At 35.4% G+C, this 23,115-nt stretch overlaps 2 protein-coding genes across 2 annotated transcripts; both read left to right on the top strand.

Moving 5' to 3' along the window:
• The first annotated feature begins 521 nt into the window (after positions 1-521).
• On the top strand, positions 522-7,887 carry LOC132553581 (zinc finger and BTB domain-containing protein 24-like). The gene is made up of 3 exons (XM_060217837.1): positions 522-566; positions 2,088-3,777; positions 4,098-7,887. The coding sequence occupies exons 2-3, from the start codon at positions 2,117-2,119 to the stop codon at positions 5,110-5,112; spliced, it is 2,676 nt and encodes an 891-aa protein (XP_060073820.1). The 5' UTR covers positions 522-566; positions 2,088-2,116; the 3' UTR covers positions 5,113-7,887.
• A 703-nt stretch (positions 7,888-8,590) lies between these two features.
• On the top strand, positions 8,591-16,550 carry LOC132553600 (biogenesis of lysosome-related organelles complex 1 subunit 4-like). The gene is made up of 6 exons (XM_060217855.1): positions 8,591-8,766; positions 10,307-10,508; positions 11,726-11,797; positions 11,964-12,065; positions 13,067-13,186; positions 14,504-16,550. The coding sequence occupies exons 1-6, from the start codon at positions 8,591-8,593 to the stop codon at positions 14,672-14,674; spliced, it is 843 nt and encodes a 280-aa protein (XP_060073838.1). The 3' UTR covers positions 14,675-16,550.
• The last annotated feature ends 6,565 nt before the right edge of the window (positions 16,551-23,115 follow it).

Raw genomic sequence — 23,115 nt, 5'->3', positions numbered from 1 at the left:
AATAATAATAAGAGACTGCTCTCAGATTCGGACCGACAGTAGTGTTCAGTATAACAGTTATTCAGATGTAATCAATGGGTATTGATCGCAAAAGCACAATCAAATTCAATTGTTCAGCTTTACTGACACTACTACGGAGAAAAGTCATAAATAAAAACAACAAGACCAGTAAAAACGATTTTTTTCCTGTAGTTTTACAAACAAATAAAGGCGGAATCCGCTAATTAAGTATATGTCCTCGTTTTAAGTTAAATAGATTTTGAATAATCTACAATAGGTCCCAGATGAAATGTGAATAGTAGGATGACTTAACACTTCCATACAGTTTCAATATGTATGGAAAGAGTAAATAAATCAGAATGCAATTATGTGCAATAACAAAACAACGGAAATAAATAATGCTTTCGCGCGATAATATTCGCCAAAGCTAAACGTCATTACCTCCCTTGACAAATTTATTCGTGGACCAATCGGAGAGTGCGTTACAAAAGAATTAACACGATGATGAGATAGTCACGAAGAAAAGCACTTTTCTTAGATTTTGGAATGAAATGCAGATAAAACAGGTTTGATACACTTATCATTGTCTAAATCAGATGTTGTTGCTACCAGTTGTACTAAAATTCACCACCAAAGGGACATTTTGCTGCTTTTATTCAATAAATTCCGTTTATTAAGGGACTCGAGAATAGGTCATTCGGTGCGGACTGTGATTTTGACTCGGTTTAAAATTGTCCGAGGACAATTAGTCGTAGTTGATACATGCGCGAAGTCCATGAATGTATATTAATACACTTTTGAACTTTCATCTGTTAAGAAACAATTAAAAAGTCATTGTATCAAAATGAAGAGAGCGGGTTAGGTTCTATTTAATCTGTGAAAACAGTTGTATATTTATTTCGTTTTTGAGAAGTATGTTATTTTAGATTATGAACCAATGTTTGGGATTTAAACAAGTTGAGTTGATGGTTTTTCGGCCTTTTTAAGTTGAACTCAAGGGAAATAGATAAAAAGAGTGTAAAGGAACTTAATTTGGATTAAACTAATCTAGGCCACATTACATTGATTTAAGCCACATAAACCAATATTCAAGATGGCTGGCATCCGCCATTTTTGATTTTGACCTTTGAAAGATGTGAGCTCTGGTATTTCTTCGAAATTACTGACTTCATTGTCTTGAAATGTCATTTTAAAACTACTCGTAATTGTCTTAGTTGTGCATACCACATTAATACATTTATCAAGATGATTGCCACTAATGAAATTTGTGTATATTTTTGTTATTTTTTAAACCAAACACATTTCTGTGGTATTTGAAAGAGTTCTCTACATTTTCTCTAAATAGCTGGAAAACAGTCTTTTAAGAACTGAAAGAGATTTGAATTATGACAAAGGCCAACAAGGTCCACTGTCTACCACCTCTTGCTAACTCAGTCTTTATCATTAAAAAACATGTAGTGCAATTAATTAGGAATGGAATGGACACAGAAAAATTTGGAATGAATGCTGTCATCCTTTCTAGCTTTCAAAAAGAAAGTGACATAAATCAGCTTGTAAAATTGTGACCACGAAAACCACATCATTTGTTAAAGTCTTGACAAATATTTTAACTAATCCTGTTTAGTAGAGAATATTATCAAATGATATTTTAGATGGCTAGATTAATATTTATTAAGATGGACACCTCTCCTTGATGGAGATCAATGACAACCCTGTATCATATGATGTACATTAAGGGAGATATGTCACTTTCTATTTAAATGTACTCATATGTGATCACAGTGCTGATATAACATTATTCAAGCAAGACCTCTTCAGAAGCCTGAAGAGTACATCTCGGCTCTGTCTTCATCAGCACTTACAAATGAAGAATTACTACACATAATTTACATTTTTAACTGTTTGTACATATACACAGTCTCAAGGACCTGTCAATATGTCAATCTGCAGGAAATGGAATGAAAATTGATAAATTTATGATTTGATTATATATTGTGGCAAAACTTTACATGAAAGTCTCAGACTTAAAAAAACTTTATATCATTGCTTGAATTTATGCCTGTTACTATCTTTTATGTTACTTTCAGTTTCTAGTGGGCACAGTGCTGTAGTGACAATGACGACTGAACTCCCAGCCAACACAATGAGCCTACAGCAGCAGCAGCAGCAGCAGCCTAGCTTGGACCTGTCCAGTTATATGGACATTGTCACCACTTACAAGTGTCGCTTCTGTACCTTCACTAGCACAGTACCACAGACTATTGGTCTCCACATTCGTCAGGTACATGTTGCACAAGGAGAGTTTATGGCTCAAGAGACAAATAATGACTCTGCAGAGGTCAAGGACACAAAGAACACAGAGAATAAGATCACAACAACTAGTATTTATCAAGATTCAAATGTAAATGGTGTACAGGATGTATCTGAGCAGACAGCCAACAACCAAATTACACAAGTAATGACCAATTTCGTTGATATGGAAACATCAGCTGTTTCTGTCTTACCACTGTCTATGGAGACAACAACTGCTGATGCCATTTTACAATTGTCCACAAGACTGCCAGACAGTAACGGCGATGTTGATGATGGCTCATTGTCAGAGAAAAGTAACTCTAATGATGACAACACAAATATAACTCACTTTGTCACTGTCCATGAGGAAGACCAGGATGAAGAAAGTTTTACTGCTGACCCCACCATTATCCAACAGAGCTTCCAACAGGTCCATAGCAACAGACAGCCTGTAATGACAACGGGAGAATCCCAGACTGCGATACAGGAACCCTCCATGGAATCTGAATCATTGATACTGACTGATGCCAGTCAGCAGAAGTCAGCACCAGTCACAAGAGAGCTCTTTCTATGTGGTCAGTGTAGTATTGGGTTTAATAGTATTGATGAGTGTCGGGCTCACATGATGGATGACCATGCTGATATGAGAGTGGAAGAGGATAATGAACTCTCACATCGCGTCAGTGTGGGAACCCAGGTGGAGACTACAAAACGTGGTAGGAAAAGAAAAACAGTAACTGTTAAATCTGAATCACCACCTTATGCATTAGACTCAGACCCAGACCTAGACTGGGATGATCAGGAAGAGTATAAGCCACGAGGTAGTCGGTCTCGTAGAAAGATACGTCCTCCAAGGGCTCTGAAAGAAGATTACTACCTCGGTAAAAGTAAAGTAAAAGAAAAACCTAAAGTTATGCAAGGGTTTAAACTGAAGTGTGATGAGATTGGTTGTTGTGCCAAATTTAGGACTAAAGAGGCACTTGAAGTGCATTTAAAATGTCACATGACTGATGTTTTTGAATTTAAGTGTCCAGAATGTGATAAATCAAATGAGACTTGGAAACAGATTCGTATACATCTGTGGAAAGTTCATGAAATTGATACAGATCTATTGACTTGTGATATTTGTGGAAAATTTAAAACTGATACTATGAGTCGTTTGTTGATCCACAAGGAGATTCACAGTGTCGACCGCCCCTACACATGTGACATCTGTGGCAAAGGTTTCCGACAGTTTAGCCAGATGAAGAATCATCAGACAATTCATGGAGAGCACCAGGAAGATGATCCAAGTAAATGGTATCACCGAAAGGAATGTCACATTTGTAAACGACAATACGCCAATCAAAAGTGTCTTATAAAGCATATTGAAGCTGTTCACAGTAAGATTAAACCCTATGTATGTCCATACTGTGGTCATACAGCAGCACGTAAGGCCATGATGGAGCTCCACATCAGGACTCATACTGGAGAGAAACCTTTTAAGTAAGTCAAACCATACAATACAGCCGAAGCCCTAACTGCATAAATAATGGATTTGCAGGATTTGTGATGATGTGTGACAAAAAGAAAGCAAACTGGTAGAATTAATTTACTCTTTGTTTGATATTGTAATTCTCATGATACATGAAGCAAATACTATTCATACTTAATTCACATACTTTCAGTTAGTGAACATGTGAATTCCAGTAACTTAAGTGGTACTAGTTGTATGTACTTTATTTTGAACTTTATCAGACTTTTTGTGATGTGTTTTGTGTTGTACATGATGTTTACTTATTATATTAAAATGCTTTTTATTTTAGGTGTGACAACTGTCAGTATGTGACGGGTGACCACAATTCCCTGCGTCGTCACAAGATGCGTCATTCTGGTCAGAAGCCATATAAATGTCAGTTTTGCGGATATTCCTGCATACAAGCCATTTCCATTAAAATGCACATGAAGAACAAACACCCTGGAGGAAATATTGGTGTCTTCTGCTGTGACATTTGCACCTTCCGCACAGTCAATGAGGTGAGCTTCAAAGGTCATATGGAGGACCATAAAAATGGCCTCATTGTTGAAAATGCTCCGCCTGTGCCACAGCAACAACCCAGACCTCACATCATTATACAACAACCAGCAATCAGTTCACAATTTCAGCAAGGTGACAAAATGGAAAAAGTCACAGTGCAAGGTGCAACAAGTATGAAGTTTGGTGAGACAATTAACTTTCAAAGTTTAGGTCAAATTGAGGGTCAAACCATTGAGGAGCATGTAGTTGAGGTTCCTATGGACAAAATGGAAGACAATCAACTCCAAATGCAAATTCAAACATTAGAGTCTGGGGAGACTCAGATCAGTGAAGAAGATTTAACAAGACTTTCAAGTTATGAAGGACTTGTACCCTCTGACTTGTCTGCAGCACAGCTTGTGCTATCAGCCTTGAATGCCATATCTTCACAGAATTCTGAACGAACCAACAATGAAACACCACAAATTTTGAATGGTGTAGAAACATCCATTATGTCATCAGATATCAAAGATGGTGTAACTACACACACCATCACTTTTCACATGCCTGCATCAGCTGCTGAGAATGTGGTCGGTGCCACAGAGACTATTACAGATGCAATGGTTGCAGACAATGTTGTGGATATGACAGAATCTATTGGGTCTCTGAAAGGGGTAGAGGACACTACTAGTGTACAGAATGGCATGTTAATCCTATCAGGTCAGCCTGTCACTCTTAACCCTGTGATTATGAATAGTGATCAGACAAGTAGTGCTACAATCCAGGACCTGGCTCAAGTCAGCTGTCTTATGGTCAACCAGTAACAGACATTTCAAATAATTCCAAATTGTGATGATTGTTGAAATGTTAAACATCAATAATTTTGCCTATTTAAAAAGCCATTGTTTCAGTATAAATGTTTCAATTTGTAAAGCACTTTGCTCAAATAATTTCCTTCCTTTGCACCTCAAAAAGAATTTGATGAGTTTAATACATTTTTAATTTGTAGCTTCTTTTCAATGTTGAATGTTTTTTGTTCAAAGCATAAGAAAAAGGAAGTTCAAGGAACCAGTTGAAATACAACAATCCTTGTAGATTGCAGCAGCTGTGTAGATAATTACTTACAATCTAGTCTATGGATTACTACATGTATCTAACTGCTAAAGCATGCAGGTTACCTTCATGTGTTTCATACTCAATGTGTTTCAGATTAAGGAAAAGTATTTGTAAATCTTAATGCAAATTAATATTGTATCTTATGATTCTTATAAGGCCAATGTTTCTCTGGTATTGAAGACAGTATAAAAATTGGATGTCTTGAAAATGAAATAGTTACAAAGAAATTAGTTACTCCATTCATGACTTCAGTGAAAAAAAATACATGTGATTAAAGTGCATCTGGAAAATTTAGAATTAAAAAAAAAGAAAGAAACCAAATCCTTTACATTGTATCAATTAACAATCATTTTGAATAGGAAGAATTTTAGACAAAAAAAATGGTTTATTGGTATTGATGTGTATCACTTGATTTACTGCTGAAAGACCAACTTACTATATAATGCATAGTGTGAAACCATGTTTATTTATTAATTTTTTGAAATGCCCTCTGTGCATCACATTATTTGTCTGGCTTTGTTCATCTTCCGGCATATGTCAATAAACAATTTTTATTTTTGACTTCTTCTCAGAATGCACTGAAACAATTTTAATGTAAATTTGCGGAAACCTTCCATGGGAACCAAAAGTATGAATTAGATGGTCCCAGCCTCCTCTCTCGAGGGGCCTGAGGGATGGGATAAAAAAATGTAAATTTGTGGAAACCTTCCATGGGAACCAAAAGTATGAATTAGATGGTCCCAGCCTCCTCTCTCGAGGGGCCTGAGGGATGGGATAAAAAATGTAAATTTGTGGAAACCTTCCATGGGAACCAAAAGTATGAATTAGATGGTCCCAGCCTCCTCTCTCGAGGGGCCTGAGGGATGGGATAAAAAATGTAAATTTGTGGAAACCTTCCATGGGAACCAAAAGTATGAATTAGATGGTCCCAGCCTCCTCTCTCGAGGGGCCTGAGGGATGGGATAAAAAAATGTAAATTTGCGGAAACCTTCCATGGGAACCAAAAGTATGAATTAGATGGTCCCAGCCTCCTCTCTCGAGGGGCCTGAGGGATGGGATAAAAAAATGTAAATTTGCGGAAACCTTCCATGGGAACCAAAAGTATGAATTAGATGGTCCCAGCCTCCTCTCTCGAGGGGCCTGAGGGATGGGATAAAAAATGTAAATTTGTGGAAACCTTCCATGGGAACCAAAAGTATGAATTAGATGGTCCCAGCCTCCTCTCTCGAGGGGCCTGAGGGATGGGATAAAAAAATGTAAATTTGCGGAAACCTTCCATGGGAACCAAAAGTATGAATTAGATGGTCCCAGCCTCCTCTCTCGAGGGGCCTGAGGGATGGGATAAAAAAATGTAAATTTGCGGAAACCTTCCATGGGAACCAAAAGTATGAATTAGATGGTCCCAGCCTCCTCTCTCGAGGGGCCTGAGGGATGGGATAAAAAAATGTAAATTTGCGGAAACCTTCCATGGGAACCAAAAGTATGAATTAGATGGTCCCAGCCTCCTCTCTCGAGGGGCCTGAGGGATGGGATAAAAAAATGTAAATTTGTGGAAACCTTCCATGGGAACCAAAAGTATGAATTAGATGGTCCCAGCCTCCTCTCTCGAGGGGCCTGAGGGATGGGATAAAAAAATGTAAATTTGCGGAAACCTTCCATGGGAACCAAAAGTATGAATTAGATGGTCCCAGCCTCCTCTCTCGAGGGGCCTGAGGGATGGGATAAAAAAATGTAAATTTGTGGAAACCTTCCATGGGAACCAAAAGTATGAATTAGATGGTCCCAGCCTCCTCTCTCGAGGGGCCTGAGGGATGGGATAAAAAAATGTCAAATTAACTCAAAGTCTTCTCATGATGCATAGATTGGATCTTCAGGTACGGTACCAAAATCATAGATCCCTTAGGGTCTCTCATTTCTCCATGTAGGGAAAGAGTAAAATTTAGTTTGAGCTTGTACATTGAGGTACATTTGGATTGTTACAGATACAGTCAGGACTTTCCTTATACAACATTATAAGATTGAGATATATTAGCAAATTAACATTGTTGCTGAATGTCTTGCTCCATAAAAAATGATGATTTTGTTGGATTGGGAGATAGGGATAACTGATGACATGCTGAATGTTAAATCAGAATTAGTATTCATACATGAAAAGTTTTGCTTGTAGAACCTCCAGCTATTAATAATCATCATCACATCAGTATTTACTTGTACCCTTATCTGTATAAGTAGCATTTAGGTGCAGAAGATTTCTAGTCATACAAGTCCTGAAACACAGCATTACTGTACATTATCTAAACTGTCCATTCCAACTTTGTGTTAAAACGTTTCAGTACAACTTGTTCTGTACCCAAACAATGTAATGTTTCTCCAAGGGTTTATAATAAGTTTTAGTCTCTAAAAGTGATTTCTAACTTGAGTTCTAAGAGATAAACATGCCTGTACAATCTAAGTCCTGATTTTATACTGTCTTTGCATTATGATATGCGTGTAGAGTTATATCTAATAAACTTTAAAATAATTATTCTTGCTCTTTGTGTTTATTATCTAAGATCCATCCATTTGTCATCCGGCAACAACTTCTCCTCAATAACCAATGGACCAAATGTTTTAATATTTGGCTGGTATGCTCCTAGGATGAAGTTTGACAAAGCTTGTGAAAAGAAATTACCTTGACTTAAATTCAAGGTCACAGGGGCTGATTTTGTTAAAATCTTTAAATGACTTTATCTGATGAACTAAAAGGGCTAGAGGCATGATATTTGGCTGGCGTGTTCTTTGATGAAGCCTGACAAAGTTTGCAAAAATAAATTACCTTGACCCATTTTCATTGATTAGCTAATAAATGGTTCTTAATAAATATCTGTTTGTTGTTTCTTTAACATTTTTTCAATGAAATCATTGTTTTTTATAATATTGAATTTGTCCTGTAAAAACAAGTGAATATGATATATATGTAATAGTAAAATATAATCAACATCTAAAATATCATTACTGCAAAAACATGCAACATGTGATTGCTGCTAAAGTATATAGATGTATCACAACAGCTGAAAGTAGTTTTCATGACACAGTGTTTTGTCTCTATATAGGGTCAACTTAAGCAGCACCTTGAGTCAGATAGATTTTACATGCCTGTCAACAAGAATTTTGGCATCATGTGAGTGGGCGGGTGAACGGCGGAACATGTGGTGTCCATTTGATAACTTGAGTAGGTTTCAATACAGCAACTTCAAACTTCATAGGGAGGCTCATTACCACGATCGCGCAAACAAGTTCAATGATCGTAATTTTCTGACCAAAGTTGACAAAATTATGGCCCCTTATTCAAGTACCAAAACACTGTCTGCTCAATATCGCAGGTAGTTTTCACCAAATCAGCTACAAACTTCAAGGAAAGGTTCAATACACTGTACTGTAATAGTTCAGACTTTTCCGATCACTGTAATTTTTGGATTGTAATTCATGAAGTTATGGCTGCTTATTCAATTACCAAAACAGTGTCCACTCAATATTGTGACAGATCAACTTTAACCATTATAGGAAGGTTCTTACCATGAAAGCTTGGACAAGCTCGATGACCACAATTTTAGGATCGAAAATTATGGAGTTATGCCCCTTCATTCAATCATCATTACCATGATCACCTATAAAAAGTTTGATGACTGCATTTTTTTCTCTGAAATTCACAGGGTTATGGCTCTGTATATAATTAGCAAAACAATGTCTGCTCTTTATCTTGATTAGTTTTCAATAGATCAACTTCAAACTTTGTAGGGAGGTTCATCACCATTCAAGTTAGGACAAGTTGGAAAATCGCAACTTTCAGTCTGTAATTCAAAGAGTTATGGCTTCTAATTTCAATAATATTTCTAAACAGTGTCCGCTTGATATCTTCAGGAGTTTCAAACGGATGCATTTAAAACTTCATTGGGAGGTTCATTATCACCATAGTTAAGACAAGTTTGATAACCTATAAAATTGATGAAACATGACTTCAGATTATCTCAGAATGTTATTACCATTGACGCTCAGTGATTTTCTCCAGTTTCCTCCACCATTACACAAATTGCACTGTCTATATGACCTTAATGTGTTGATCAGACATTAAACATTCAACTTATGAGAGGTGTACATGTATCATGTATCGCTCATAAACTCTTCTTGCTTATAGCATGCGAAGGCATGAAATATCTGTATTATAAAAATATACTTCTGATTTTGATATTCAATCGTTAAGCCAGCAATGCCATTGATTTTTCAGGACAGAACCCAAAGCTTTCTTCACAGGAGCGAATACTTACTTAAGTATATCTTTCTGGAGCAGGCCTATAAGGCCTCTATACCAGACTCTTCAGGTTCATCCCAACTAGTTGATGGGTCACCACTTCCGAATGCTCAAGTAAAGGCCCTACCAAGTTGACTAATGTTAGTCAAACAGAGGGTGGTAAATAGTTGATACAAATGCCAGAAAACAACACATTCCTTGAAGTGAACCAGTATTAGACAAATGTATATTGAATTTGCCATTTCTGTACGAACAACTAAAGTATGCGACACTTTAAAATTAACTTTTAATCGCTTTGATCAGACGTTTAGTCCTAGTAAGTATGTATCATGTACACTTGGGTAATGGGTATGGAAGCCATTCTCCAGGGATGATCAACTTTGTTTTTCTTTGCTGAATATCGGACACAGATCATCATTCAGTTCAAATTCCGTTTCCAGAAATATTTAACCGATATAGAAGCATTACTTCTTAAAACGGAGAATCTGCACTACCCATTACCATGAAAGAAAAAAAAACAAACAATGAAAGAATAACGATTTAAAAAAAAACAACAAAAAACAATAACAACAACAACCACTTACACTCAACCAAAGATTGCATGTTGGGTAAAGTGAAAGTAAAAGCAGTGTTCGAACTCTTTCTCGTGGAGGCGTAGATAGTAAGTCACAGGTTAACAAAATGGAGGCCGACGGAACTCTGATAGATAATGCGGAACGAGAAAAGGGAGACAGGGAACATGAGGACGCAGTAGATATGCTGGAAAGACTTTCGAAGGATTATTCAACCTACCTCGAAATTGATGCTTCCAAAGACGTAATTTTTTCAGTTTACTATGTCCATATACTCTTCCTCTGTTCGGGCAGTAAAAAGTTGGTGATAAGATAGAAAAAAAAAACAATTGCTTAAAACATGTCAAAAGTGTGAGGACTCAGAAGTAAAATGCTTATCAGAGATTATTCAGACAGACCAGAGAGGAAGAATTCCTCCTCGGCGTGAGCCGGAATATTTTACATTGTCCCAGTTCCACTTACCCTACATGTACACTTATGAAACGGGAAATTCATTTTGATTGGCAGGTCCAGTACAGTCTGCAGATCGGTCTATCTAGCTCGATACACTTATCATAGTTATCGATCGACAGATTGTACTGAACCTTATTGATTGAAGAGGTTCGGTCTTCAGTTGTCACAGTACTGTGTTGACATTTTAGCGTTCTGAAAGGAAAGGTGAATTGATGACTAGATAACATTTTAGTAATTTCTAAAGCAGGATAGAAAGTGATCTTGATCTGGAAGTTTCATATCCTCTTGTGTCGGTATTGTAATTGCATTTGGTTATACTTATTGGTTACAACATGTTTAGATTTGTATATGTCTGCTTTAATTCACTGTTTGCAGTATTTCAAGTTGGGATTCAAAATGTCTCAACACAGGTTCTACTAAAAGGTTTAACTATTTAAAATTTTTAGCAGAAAAATGCAATTAAGACAAGATTTTCATACCTTTAGGTATGTTTAGGATATACAACCTTCATTGTCGAAATCTTCAGGTTTTCTTTTTCTAATGATTTGCCATTCAGTTACTGATAGTATAAAGATGCTGACACCTTGCATAGAGGATTTTTAGGTATCAAACATGAATGCTGTGGTTTCAAATTGTGAAAATAAATGAATTAGTCACATTTCTTTATGAACCATATATCCTTATAAATGATTACAGTATAAGATTTTGGGGACCAGTAGGGAGCATGTTGTTTTCTTCAGCGATACTCAATACATATACTTTTGTATAATTTCCTAAATTGCTTTGATAAGGTTCCACAATCTTTCTGCCATCCAGACTTAGTGCTGTGTATTTTCGAAATGGGGGCCTTTTCTTATAAAATGGAGTCCTTCTGACAGTTTGAGTAAAATACCTAAAAATAACTGTGATAAGTTTTTTTATACCAGGTATCTATGTTTCAAAATGTTTTTTAAACCATATTATATATGCAACTATAATGGAGTTGTATTGACTTTTTTATTTTAACAGAAAAGTAAATTTGGAGAAACCATTGAAGATATGTTGACAAAACTGGATGAATTTGGCAGTCTTGTGGACATGGTGAGAGAGAACTGTATGAAATAATTTGATGATATCTTCAATTAAGTTAGCAAATTCTCAATGCAAAAGGGGAAGTAAAAACAAATTTGCTTGTGTAAATGTGTTGATAATTAAAGCAAACTTCATCAATTTCATGACATATGTTAAAATTGATTGAATATTACAGATTCGCAGTGATTCCACTCTATGCCTAACTTCCACCTTGCCAAAGGTACAGGAGAAGCAGGCTGAAATCCAAGCTATATTTGACAAGATTGACAGACTGGAGGTTTGTTGATTCAATAACCAAAATGTGTATGGTCAGCTGGTTTACATGTTTAACATCCAGGCAGTCATTTTTGGGCTGATGCTGTATATACTACTGTATACACTACATTTGTTTTACAAGAAGTTCAAGGCACAGTATAATCTATAACTCAAAGGATTAGGAAAAAAACTGACTTATTACACAAGACAATAATAAACATATAAACTATATGTTGACATTATTACTATACCAGAATAGAAGTGGATGAACTTCATATGAATCACAGGGTTTCATCAGAATAAATACTGTAAGGACAGATATTTTGGAGGACAAGTCACACGGTTTCAAAAGAATAAATACTGTAAAGGCAGATATTTTGGAGGACAAGTCACAGGGTTTCAAAAGAATAAATACTGTAAGGACAGATATTTTGGAGGATAAGTCACAGGGTTTCAAAAGAATAAATACTGTAAGGACAAATATTTTGGAGGACAAGTCACAGGGTTTCAACAGAATGAATACTGTAAGGACAGATATTTTAGAGGACAAGTTACAGGGTTTCAAAAGAATAAACACTGTAAGGACAGATATTTTGGAGGACAAGTCACAGGGTTTCAACAGAATAAACACTGTAAGGACAGATATTTTGGAGGACAAGTCACAGGGTTTCAAAAGAATAAATACTGTAAGGACAGATATTTTGGAGGACAAGTCACAGGGTTTCAAAAGAATAAATACTGTAAGGACAGATATTTTGGAGGACAAGTCACAGGGTTTTAAAAGAATAAATACTGTAAGGACAGATATTTTGGAGGACAAGTCACAGGGTTTCAACAGAATAAATACTGAAAGGGCAGATATTTTGGAGGACAAAAAAATATACTCTTTCATGAGAACAAGGACAAACCAATTATAATTAGTTTCAGACAAACCATAGATCTTTCAACCTGCTTTCAGATGTTCACAGTATTGGATATAGAAGGGATTCAGGTTAAGGTCATGTGTAAATGTTTTATTGGCAGGCTTTTGTGTCGGTGGTACGTGAGAACATAGCCACGATGGAGGACTGTGTTAACAAGGCAGAGGACGAGATGGGCTCATTTAGTGGTCTCAAGAAAATGCTTTCCTCATTTGTCAGTCCAGTAAGTCATTATCAGAATTATTGACACAATTAGTTACAAGTCTGTCTTGATACTAAAGAAGTTTTCTACCAGGAAGACAAGGAATATATACAAGTAATTGCCTTTATTAAGAGTACATTTGAAATTTGCAATTTAACTTCACTGGTCATTGTTCAAGTTATACTGATAAAAATGCTGCAAATTTGAAACAGGTTTTTAATATACAAATTGACCATTGACTAAATTCTACTTTAGCAACAATGTGATTGAATCAATGCATCCAACATGCTGGTTCTGATACAAGGACACTAAAGGGCATGTGACTGAATCAGAATCCAATCAATGCTATAGAGGTGGAAAGTTGAGATGCAATCTTATTTGATCTAAATTCTTAATAAAGGTTTGAAGTGTGGATCACAGTTTGTAGAAGTGACTAGTTTGGATATAATTTAACAAATTCCGTTCTGTACATTACATTTACCTTTCTGTGTGCTTTCAGCATTTACACTGCATGTGTCCAACTGAATACAGAAAAAACTTACTAGAATAAAAATACTTCGCTGAAGTGAAGAAAGCAATACTTGTATAAAATATATGACTTCTCTTGAGAAGAAATCTATGCACAATCCCTTGATCATGAAATATGCCCTCTGGATGGTTGGCTTGTCTGAAAGTGTTTTCAACCAATATGTTTCATGAATAGGTGTTTTTGTGATCAGTACAAAAAACATCTTTCAAAACAATACTCCATTGTTTACCTTTAAAATGTGTTAAAATGATTCCATTAAAATTTAGATGAAACACAGCAGCTTTCAACTCTGCATCGTTTCTAGCTTGGATGAATTAATGAGTTAGTTTCTTTTTCAAATTGGAGATAACTATACATATTGTTTGTGATGATCTTCCTGTTCAGGGTAGGTACTGAGTACAAGGCCTACTGATGCAAGTATGTGCCAAGGTGCATAGCTTACAATTGTTATCACAGGTGTTGATTTCATGGTCAGCTGGTGGAAGGTATTGTTTCAATTATTTCAGACAGTAAGTTGGTTTAGTATTAGGAATTGAGAGGAGTTGGTATTGGGAAGTTTTTCATTGCTATGATATAGAGGATATAATTCCATACATCGCCACTTCATTTCATAAAGAGGTGATTGGTTTCGCAAAGGATTGGTTCAAGGACAAATGTCTAGCAAGATCCAGGCAGATTTGTCGTTAGAGCATATGTATTTTTTATCAAAATGAATGCATATGATTTGATTTGTTAAAGGGAGTCATATTGTACATTTACATTTTTTGTATACTTCAGCATATTTTATTGAATCTCTTTATATATTTCAGAAACGTTCACAAACTAAAGACAATAGAACTGTATCATTCACCCCTCCACATATCTTTCGAACAGAGGAATATTTTCCCCAGCAGCCAGCACAAAAGCATGAACCAGGGGAGACAACTGATTTTTCAAAAACTAAGAGTAATGTCACACCTGAGGAGTCAACAGCCTCTTGATAATTAATGTTTTAGTTAATATAGAGTAGTTCATTTCGAGATTTGTGAATGTGAAAGAGAGTGAGTGTGTGACAGAGGTGAATGCTTACATGATTAGACACATTCCAACAAAATATTAAAGTTAAGTAGAGATAAATTTTCTTAATTTGAAATTGCCTAGCATTAATTCTCAGTTATAATTCAGTAATTGATAGCTGTCTGAAGTTCCTTTTAAACCTGTTTACAATGATTGTGGTGTATTATTTAGAGGGTCCAGGATAGCCTTGTCAGTACCAGCCAATGCAGCTTCAGATGAAGATGTGTAATGGAGATGTATGGTTTATATCCCTTCTCAGGGCAGTTTGTCTCTGGAAGCTGAAATCATGGATCAGTCTATGCTGTCTTGATTGTAGTCCTATTTCTCTAGATGGCATGTGACGACCTCCTGTATATTTTGTTCATTGTCAGTGAGGTAACCACCTAAACTACATTATGGTACTAATGCCAAAGTTACTGAAGTATATCATATCTATAGAAAATGATGAACTTTGAAATAATGAATCTGATGTGAACTTATGATGTTACACTGACTAACTGTTTATGTTCCTGCTTTTGAACATTAACAACATTAATTCAAAATCAATAGTTCATGGATTTATCATGAATTTGAGAAATACTACCATTGTGGTAGAAGGAGAATTTTGGGGTTATTTGTAGAAACGGAAGAATTTGAACAACCCTTCAGAGTGGGATGGGGTAAAACTATATGACATATATAAAGTGTGAAAAAGATCAATATTTTTTTTCTTGATAGCACGATTTGAAAACATTTTAAGTAAAAATCTACTGATTAGCTCAGTTATTAGGAAAGTTTTCTCTATTTGGAAAATTTTCCCATGTTTTCAGTACATTGTCTTGACAGGAAATTTGTTTATATTCAGAGGGGAAAACATACCACTTGTAGAATACTACTCATTTCTGGTAGTAAAATTTGTCATGATTAATCCCTGTGGTTGTACATCTATATAATTGAGATATCTGGCCTTTCAAATTGTATTAGGAATTAAGCATAACTATTGGAGAATACTTTAAATTCATTGGTTATATTAATCTTGGAGCCATGATTCCTTTACATGGAGTGTGACTTACTTGTTTAAAAACTGAACTGTGATTTAGAAAGTGGTACAATTTTGTTAATAAGAGACCTGTTTGTTTGAATACAACTGTTGAACACTTTGGATGTACTTGTGTGTATAATGGATGCAGACACTTTGTAATGACACTGGACTCTTGATTATTGGTGGTAAATATTTGTACGATAAAGCTATGAAACTGCCATTGAAACTATTTAGCTTTACAATTACTTAACAAATGCTGTAAATTCAATAAACATGTACAGTACTTTGAATGGAAATTCACTTGAGTTTCAAAATCAATGATGCATGGCACAATTTTTTAGAGTTGCTTCCCTTGTATCATGACATAAAAATTTTCATTAAGACTCCAAAGGCTAAGTAGCTATATTTGAAAAGTCTTCATGTAGTCATGCATTTGTATGGTGGTAAAGACATACAAAGATACAGACTTGTGGTGATTTAGCTTAAAGCTTCTTTTGCAGTGGAACTGTTATTTGCAATGAGGTATGAAGGACGATTGGAAAGCACAAAATAGTCCCAATTTAAAAAGCCTTGTATACTGAACTTACACCTACCAGTATTTCCCATCTCCAGAGTCTTGTCCTGGATTCAATGTTCCGTGAAACAGATAAAACAATTTTGATGTATTAAAACAAATCAGAAGCTTGTAAGGAACTTGTTGACCTATATTTCTGAGGTAGCTGTAGCAACAAAATTGTATAGATTTGTGCAATATAAATGAAATAAACCTGTTACAGTTATATCTTGTTTAGTTTTTAATTTTTCGTCCATCCATTGACAAATTCTTCCTTTTAATGATCTCTCCTTGACAAAAAAACTTAGCCATCAAATAGGGCTGATAGCATCCTATGATGGATGTCAATCTGTTTTATTCAAATAAATGACCTTGATTGACTTGCAAGATCAAAAATGTCAAAAGAGTCCATTGTTCAGAAAACATATGAAGAATAACAAAACCAAAGTCATGAAATTTGGCCAGTAGTCTCCTGGAATGAGCACTAATGAATGACCTTGTTACACTTTCAAGGTTATAGGAATGTGTATCAGGTACCAGAATACATGTGCATCAAAAAGGGAAGAAAAGTGGGGGGGTAGAGGGGTGGTGGTGGTAGATAACCAAGAGATCCATGGTAATTTTACCGTTTTAATCATTATTTCTGCAAGAGGCTAGAGTTAATGAGCAAATCTATATTTGTATATAGGTAAAAGTGTTCCAATTGGAAAATTTCTTGTAAAATTTGAGCTCAAAACATAGTTACTGATCAAGGCTCAAGTTATATTTCGTTGTAGTCCACAATGGCCACTGGAAATTAAAGTGAAAGTATTTTATGTCCCAATACTAAATAACATTATTTATGGACCATTGAACTGGTGCAAATTTAATTTCCTGTCTTTAGATTGTTTTTATATAGAAACACTAATGAATAACCCCTATGATGTTTGTGCATCTGGGCATTGTTATTATGTTTTGGTAAATTTCCTAATGCAGTTATGCTACTTTGATGAAAATTGATGAAAAAAGTCCTCACAAACAATGTCGAGTGAAGATATGAATGCATCTTGAATGATGCAATGTACCAGAAGTTGATATTGGGACAGTTCAGTGTCCTTGACCTTGGAAACCTGAAACATGTTTCATCATAGATATATGTTTTTTGTATTTAGTTTATGAATGAAGCTGCCAGAGCAATGACATCCATTAGGCTCTGATGCAGTGATGTTTATTACTTAATGTGCCCCTCTTCATAAAATGATGAGGACATAACACAGTCTAATTAGATTTATGTACTACCTAAACACCAGTGCAGAGATAGGACACATTGTATGCTTCATTCTAGTAGGTGAGAATATTGCATCAATATTATCCCTTGAACATGGCAACTGTCTATTTCATGGTTGACCATTTAAAGGAAAACATAAGACTGATTAAGTTAAAAGAGAAATAAATCATTTTATTTTTCTTAAAGGCAATTGTTACTTTCATATTTTTGTAAAAATACAAATGATTTGAAAGACATAGTAGTAAATACATTAAAACTTGTGCGATTGTGAAAAGAACCTGATATTTCTCTCGAAAGGTAGGAGAAAATTGCATGTTTGAATGTAACCAAACAGATATTTCCTCTGTGAATAATAAAACTTAGCCCTATATGTTTTTACTGGAAATACAATGTACCATTAATTGCAATTTTTATCTTAAAATGAGCCCAAAGGGTCAATGCACTACTTCTGACTCAAAAGTTAATGAGACATGTTTCTTATATAATCATGTAATAGCTGTTAGTGCTAATTTTACGGAATAATAAATATATACAAATGGGTTTATTATCAAGCACTGACTTATCGCTACATAAATTTAGCAATACCGTCTAGACAGTTGAAGTCAGGTGACAATTCTTTTATGACTAATCTAATATGTTTACAAAAGTCAAATCTCTCCAGATATCAAACTTTCATCATCACTGTGATAGTACATTAAGGTCACTTTATCTCTGAATACCCTATCATAACACGATTACGTTAATCAAGTTTTCAACAAATTAAATCATTATCCTCTTTCAGACTCTGCTTATTAATCCTAAGAGATACTTATGTGTCCAGCCCAACTAGAATGATCTGTAGCATTGCACATTTCCTGAAATATTTAAATTGACAATAATATCACTTTGAAGGTATGTCAATCTGATAATTAGATTACCAATGCACCACATGTGATTTTTGAATCACATGTAATCATTGCTTATCAAATCTGACTATACAAGGATTCAGTTTAAAATAAAAACTTCATAACTTTACAATTTCTTCCAGAAAGTTACATTTTCAGGATAATATTGAAAAGTAAAGAATGATGGATATGAAAGTTAATTTTTTTAAATATCAGCAGTCTCGTTTGAATTAGTGGACACACCTGGATACTGATCATAGATGCAAATCACCAAACACACCTGTAAGATGGGAGTAACTGGACACACACATGGACACTAATCACAGATTGGCATACCTGGACACGGGTCAATATTAATCACAGGTGGGAATCACTAAACACACCTGTATACTAATCACAGGTGGGAATCACTAAACACACCTGTATACTAATCACAGGTGGGAATCACTAGACACACCTGTATACTAATCACAGGTGGTAATCACTAGACACACCTGTATACTAATCACAGGTGGGAATCACTAGACACACCTGTATACTAATCACAGGTGTACATTACTGAACATGTGAGGATACTAATCACAGGTGGGAATTACTGGACCCACCTGGATACTAATCACAGGTGGGAATTACTGGACCCACCTGGATACTAATCACAGGTGGGAATTACTGGGCCCACCTGGATACTAATCACAGGTGGGAATTACTGGACCCACCTGGATACTTATCACAGAAAGAAGAATTACTATTTTATTACTACATGTATTTTGGAATTACTCCTTTTACTATAACTCATAATGATGATTAAATATATAATTCAATTATATACCTGGTACTCATAACTATCTACATGATATTGTATTTATTATTCAAACTGACAAAATCAATAAGGGCCATTCCTGTAAAACATCTACTTGACCACAGCACTCAAAAATAAATCACTTCTATCTAGGATTCCATTTCCTGACTACTATTTAAGCAAATTATCAATTAAATTTTTGCCATACCCTGTACATACTCTGGAGTCCTTGGATAGCAGTTGTTTTACTAGAATTGTGTGGTACCCTACACAAAGTCTTCAGTACTGGAGGTGGTAGTATAGATGTTTTACTAGAATTGTGTGGTACCCTACACAAAGTCTTCAGTACTGGAGGTGGTAGTATAGATGTTTTACTAGAATTGTGTGGTACCCTACACAAAGTCTTCAGTACTGGAGGTGGTAGTATAGATGTTTTACTAGAATTGTGTGGTACCCTACACAAAGTCTTCAGTACTGGAGGTGGTAGTATAGATGTTTTACAAGAATTGTGTGGTACCCTACACAAAGTCTTCAGTACTGGAGGTGGTGATATAGATGTTTTACAAGAATTGTGTGGTACCCTACACAAAGTCTTCAGTACTGGAGGTGGTAGTATAGATGTTTTACTGGAATTGTGTGGTACCCTACACAAAGTCTTCAGTACTGGAGGTGGTAGTATAGATGTTTTACTAGAATTGTGTGGTACCCTACACAAAGCTTTCAGTACTGGAGGTGGTGATATAGATGTTTTACAAGAATTGTGTGGTACCCTACACAAAGCTTTCAGTACTGGAGGTGGTGATATAGATGTTTTACAAGAATTGTGTGGTACCCTACACAAAGTCTTCAGTACTGGAGGTGGTAGTATAGATGTTTTACTAGAATTGTGTGGTACCCTACACAAAGTCTTCAGTACTGGAGGTGGTGATATAGATGTTTTACAAGAATTGTGTGGTACCCTACACAAAGTCTTCAGTACTGGAGGTGGTGATATAGATGTTTTACAAGAATTGTGTGGTACCCTACACAAAGTCTTCAGTACTGGAGGTGGTGATATAGATGTTTTACAAGAATTGTGTGGTACCCTACACAAAGTCTTCAGTACTGGAGGTGGTGATATAGATGTTTTACAAGAATTGTGTGGTACCCTACACAAAGTCTTCAGTACTGGAGGTGGTAGTATAGATGTTTTACTAGAATTGTGTGGTACCCTACACAAAGCCTGGAATACTGGGGTGGAGGCAGTTATGTTTTACTGGAATTGTGTGGTACCCTACACAAAGCCTGGAATACTGGGGTGGAGGCAGTTATGTTTTACTGTAATTTTGTGTTACCCTACACAAAGCCTGGAATACTGGAGTGGTGGCAGTTATGTTTTACTGGAATTTTGTGGTACTCTACTGAAAGCCTGGAGAACTGGGGGTAGGTGGGTGGTGGCAATGATATTTTACTGGAATTTTGTGGTACCCTACAGAAAGCCTGGACTACTGAGGTGGTGGCAATGATATTTTACTGGAATTGTATAAAACCCTTAAGTTATGCTGTGAGTACTGGAGGTGGTGGTATAGATGTTTTACTGGAATTGTATAAAACCCTTAAGTTATGCTGTGAGTACTGGAGGTGGTGGTATAGATGTTTTACTGGAATTGTGTGGCACCCATAAGCAAAACCTTGAGTAGTTTTTCAATGGAAGCGCCCTAGAACCACCTATCTAAAGGTAACATAGAAAAAAACTGCATATTAATATTAATGTCAGCTGACATACGTCCTTAACTATATACACATTATGTGTATAACATATCCCTACATATTATACCTATTAAGGCCCCATTGATAACTTTTAAACTACAATCCTCTACAGGTCCTCAACACACATGAATTAATAGACCATTACCTGAGAAAATATTGCAGATATGGTTTCAGCAAGACTACACAGGACTGCTTCATCATAACAGGAGGAGTTTCAGGACTAGGAAGTACATCCATTACACACTGGATACATTTTATCTAAATTGTTTACTAGATCTGTTAAAACAATAACAAATAACAGGTAGTCATCAACAGCATTCTTAATAAGAAACGTACGAAAAATCTATAGGAAAAAACAAAAATTAAGAAAAGAAGGACCCAAAGCAAAGTTTACAATCAAACCCTTAACACAGTCAAGTGATCAGCATCTATTTTAAAAGTATGTTGTTTTCCAATTTGAAAACAATGATAAAAAAAGCTTCTGGACCATCTAGATAAAAACCCTCACTGACATTGTGTATTTAATTTTACCTTTCATTCAGAAACAATTGTAAAAAGAGTTTTTACAGAATGTTTTCATTATATGTGATTTTTGACATAACATTGATAAATGTACACTTAAAACATTCCTATATCATGTAGAACTGGGATAAACTTGTAATCCTCAGATAACACATTATTCCTTCTCACTTTTGAAATAGATGTACAGTTTATCTGCGACATTTTGTTGCAGTTTTGAGTGAGAAGTATCCTCTGTACAGATGTTCACGGACAAAACTTTAAATCAACCTACACATAAAATTGAATGTTAGAATTCTGTGCAAAAACACATTTTTTCTGCATTTATCTTAGCAACCAGGTTTTCTAGATCTTTCCCATTACAGTATAGACATTCTAAAAACATTACCATATTTGATCTGAGAAGTGTACTTTCTTACAAAACCATAAAAGGTCTTCTCGATAACTCTGCTTCACATGGAAATGGAAATTTCCACACTAATTTTCAGACATGTTACTTGGTAACTGGGTATTTCAGAGGCAGTGAGCGATAAGTGTAACCAAGCTCTTTACTGGATTTAAACAAAAACACCTATCCTCTTTCTCAGTAAAGAGGTTGGAGAGTGCTGAAAGGGACAGGAACTCTTATCTGGTGAAATAAGGTAATATAAATCTTCTCTCAATAAGTAAAAATTTCTTCATACATATTTACCATGTGTTACTTTGTTGCTAAGTTTGAATACCACATTAAGTTACAATGCATGGTAGGCTCTGATATATAGACATACATATCTTATATATCTTAAATCAAATAAGCTATCCTATGACAGGATTATGTGCAAGGTCAAATCTATGAAAATGTTAAACTTAATACAAGGTATGATTGGAACCTGGCACCATAGAAACCTGGTACAACCCATGTTACAATGTCAGACATTTATAAGTAAAGTATGCTGATCTCGATCACTAATCACATTGCTTTGCTTGTGCCTTCAATTTTGCCTTGAAATGTTTCCTGAAGCAAAGTGATTTTAACTCTTACAGTATTGATGATGTGGTAACAACTGCTTTGTTGTTTTCCAGCCAAGTCTCTGATTTATAAAGGAAACTTCATAAGAAAAAAATTAGGAATATTTTACAGTATTGCTACCAGTCACATTTTGTGGGACATCAACACTATCCTAGCAATGATAAAATGTGCAACAGTACCTGGGAAAACAGAAAAAAAAAGAAAAAAAAAACCAAACCAAACACGAAACAGAGGGTTTGGATATAAATATGATCCCAATCAAATTGCTATATCTTTATCTGATACAAGATGTGAAAACAAGTATCAGCTGTTCAAAGCAGGCTCCTGACATAGATTACACAGAACTGCAACAAACACATTCAACCAGACCAACACGATGGTTAATGTTTGAAATTTAATACCAACGTTTTCCAATAAAATTATCATACATTCTAACACAAATGTAAGAATTCTTTATCAACCTTAGGACTTCTTGTACTCAATACTTACACTGATAAAATGGCTTATAACAGCTTTATATAAAACTATCTTATTGATTAAGATAAAGCTCTTGATGCATACTGA

This window comes from Ylistrum balloti, unplaced genomic scaffold, assembly GCF_031769215.1.
Source record: "Ylistrum balloti isolate Yb309-2 unplaced genomic scaffold, AGI_CSIRO_Ybal_v1 Utg370338, whole genome shotgun sequence".
Lineage (NCBI taxonomy): Eukaryota > Metazoa > Mollusca > Bivalvia > Pectinida > Pectinidae > Ylistrum > Ylistrum balloti.
The sequence above is the reverse complement of the archived record's forward strand: the minus strand, read 5'-3'. Positions and strand labels throughout refer to the sequence as shown.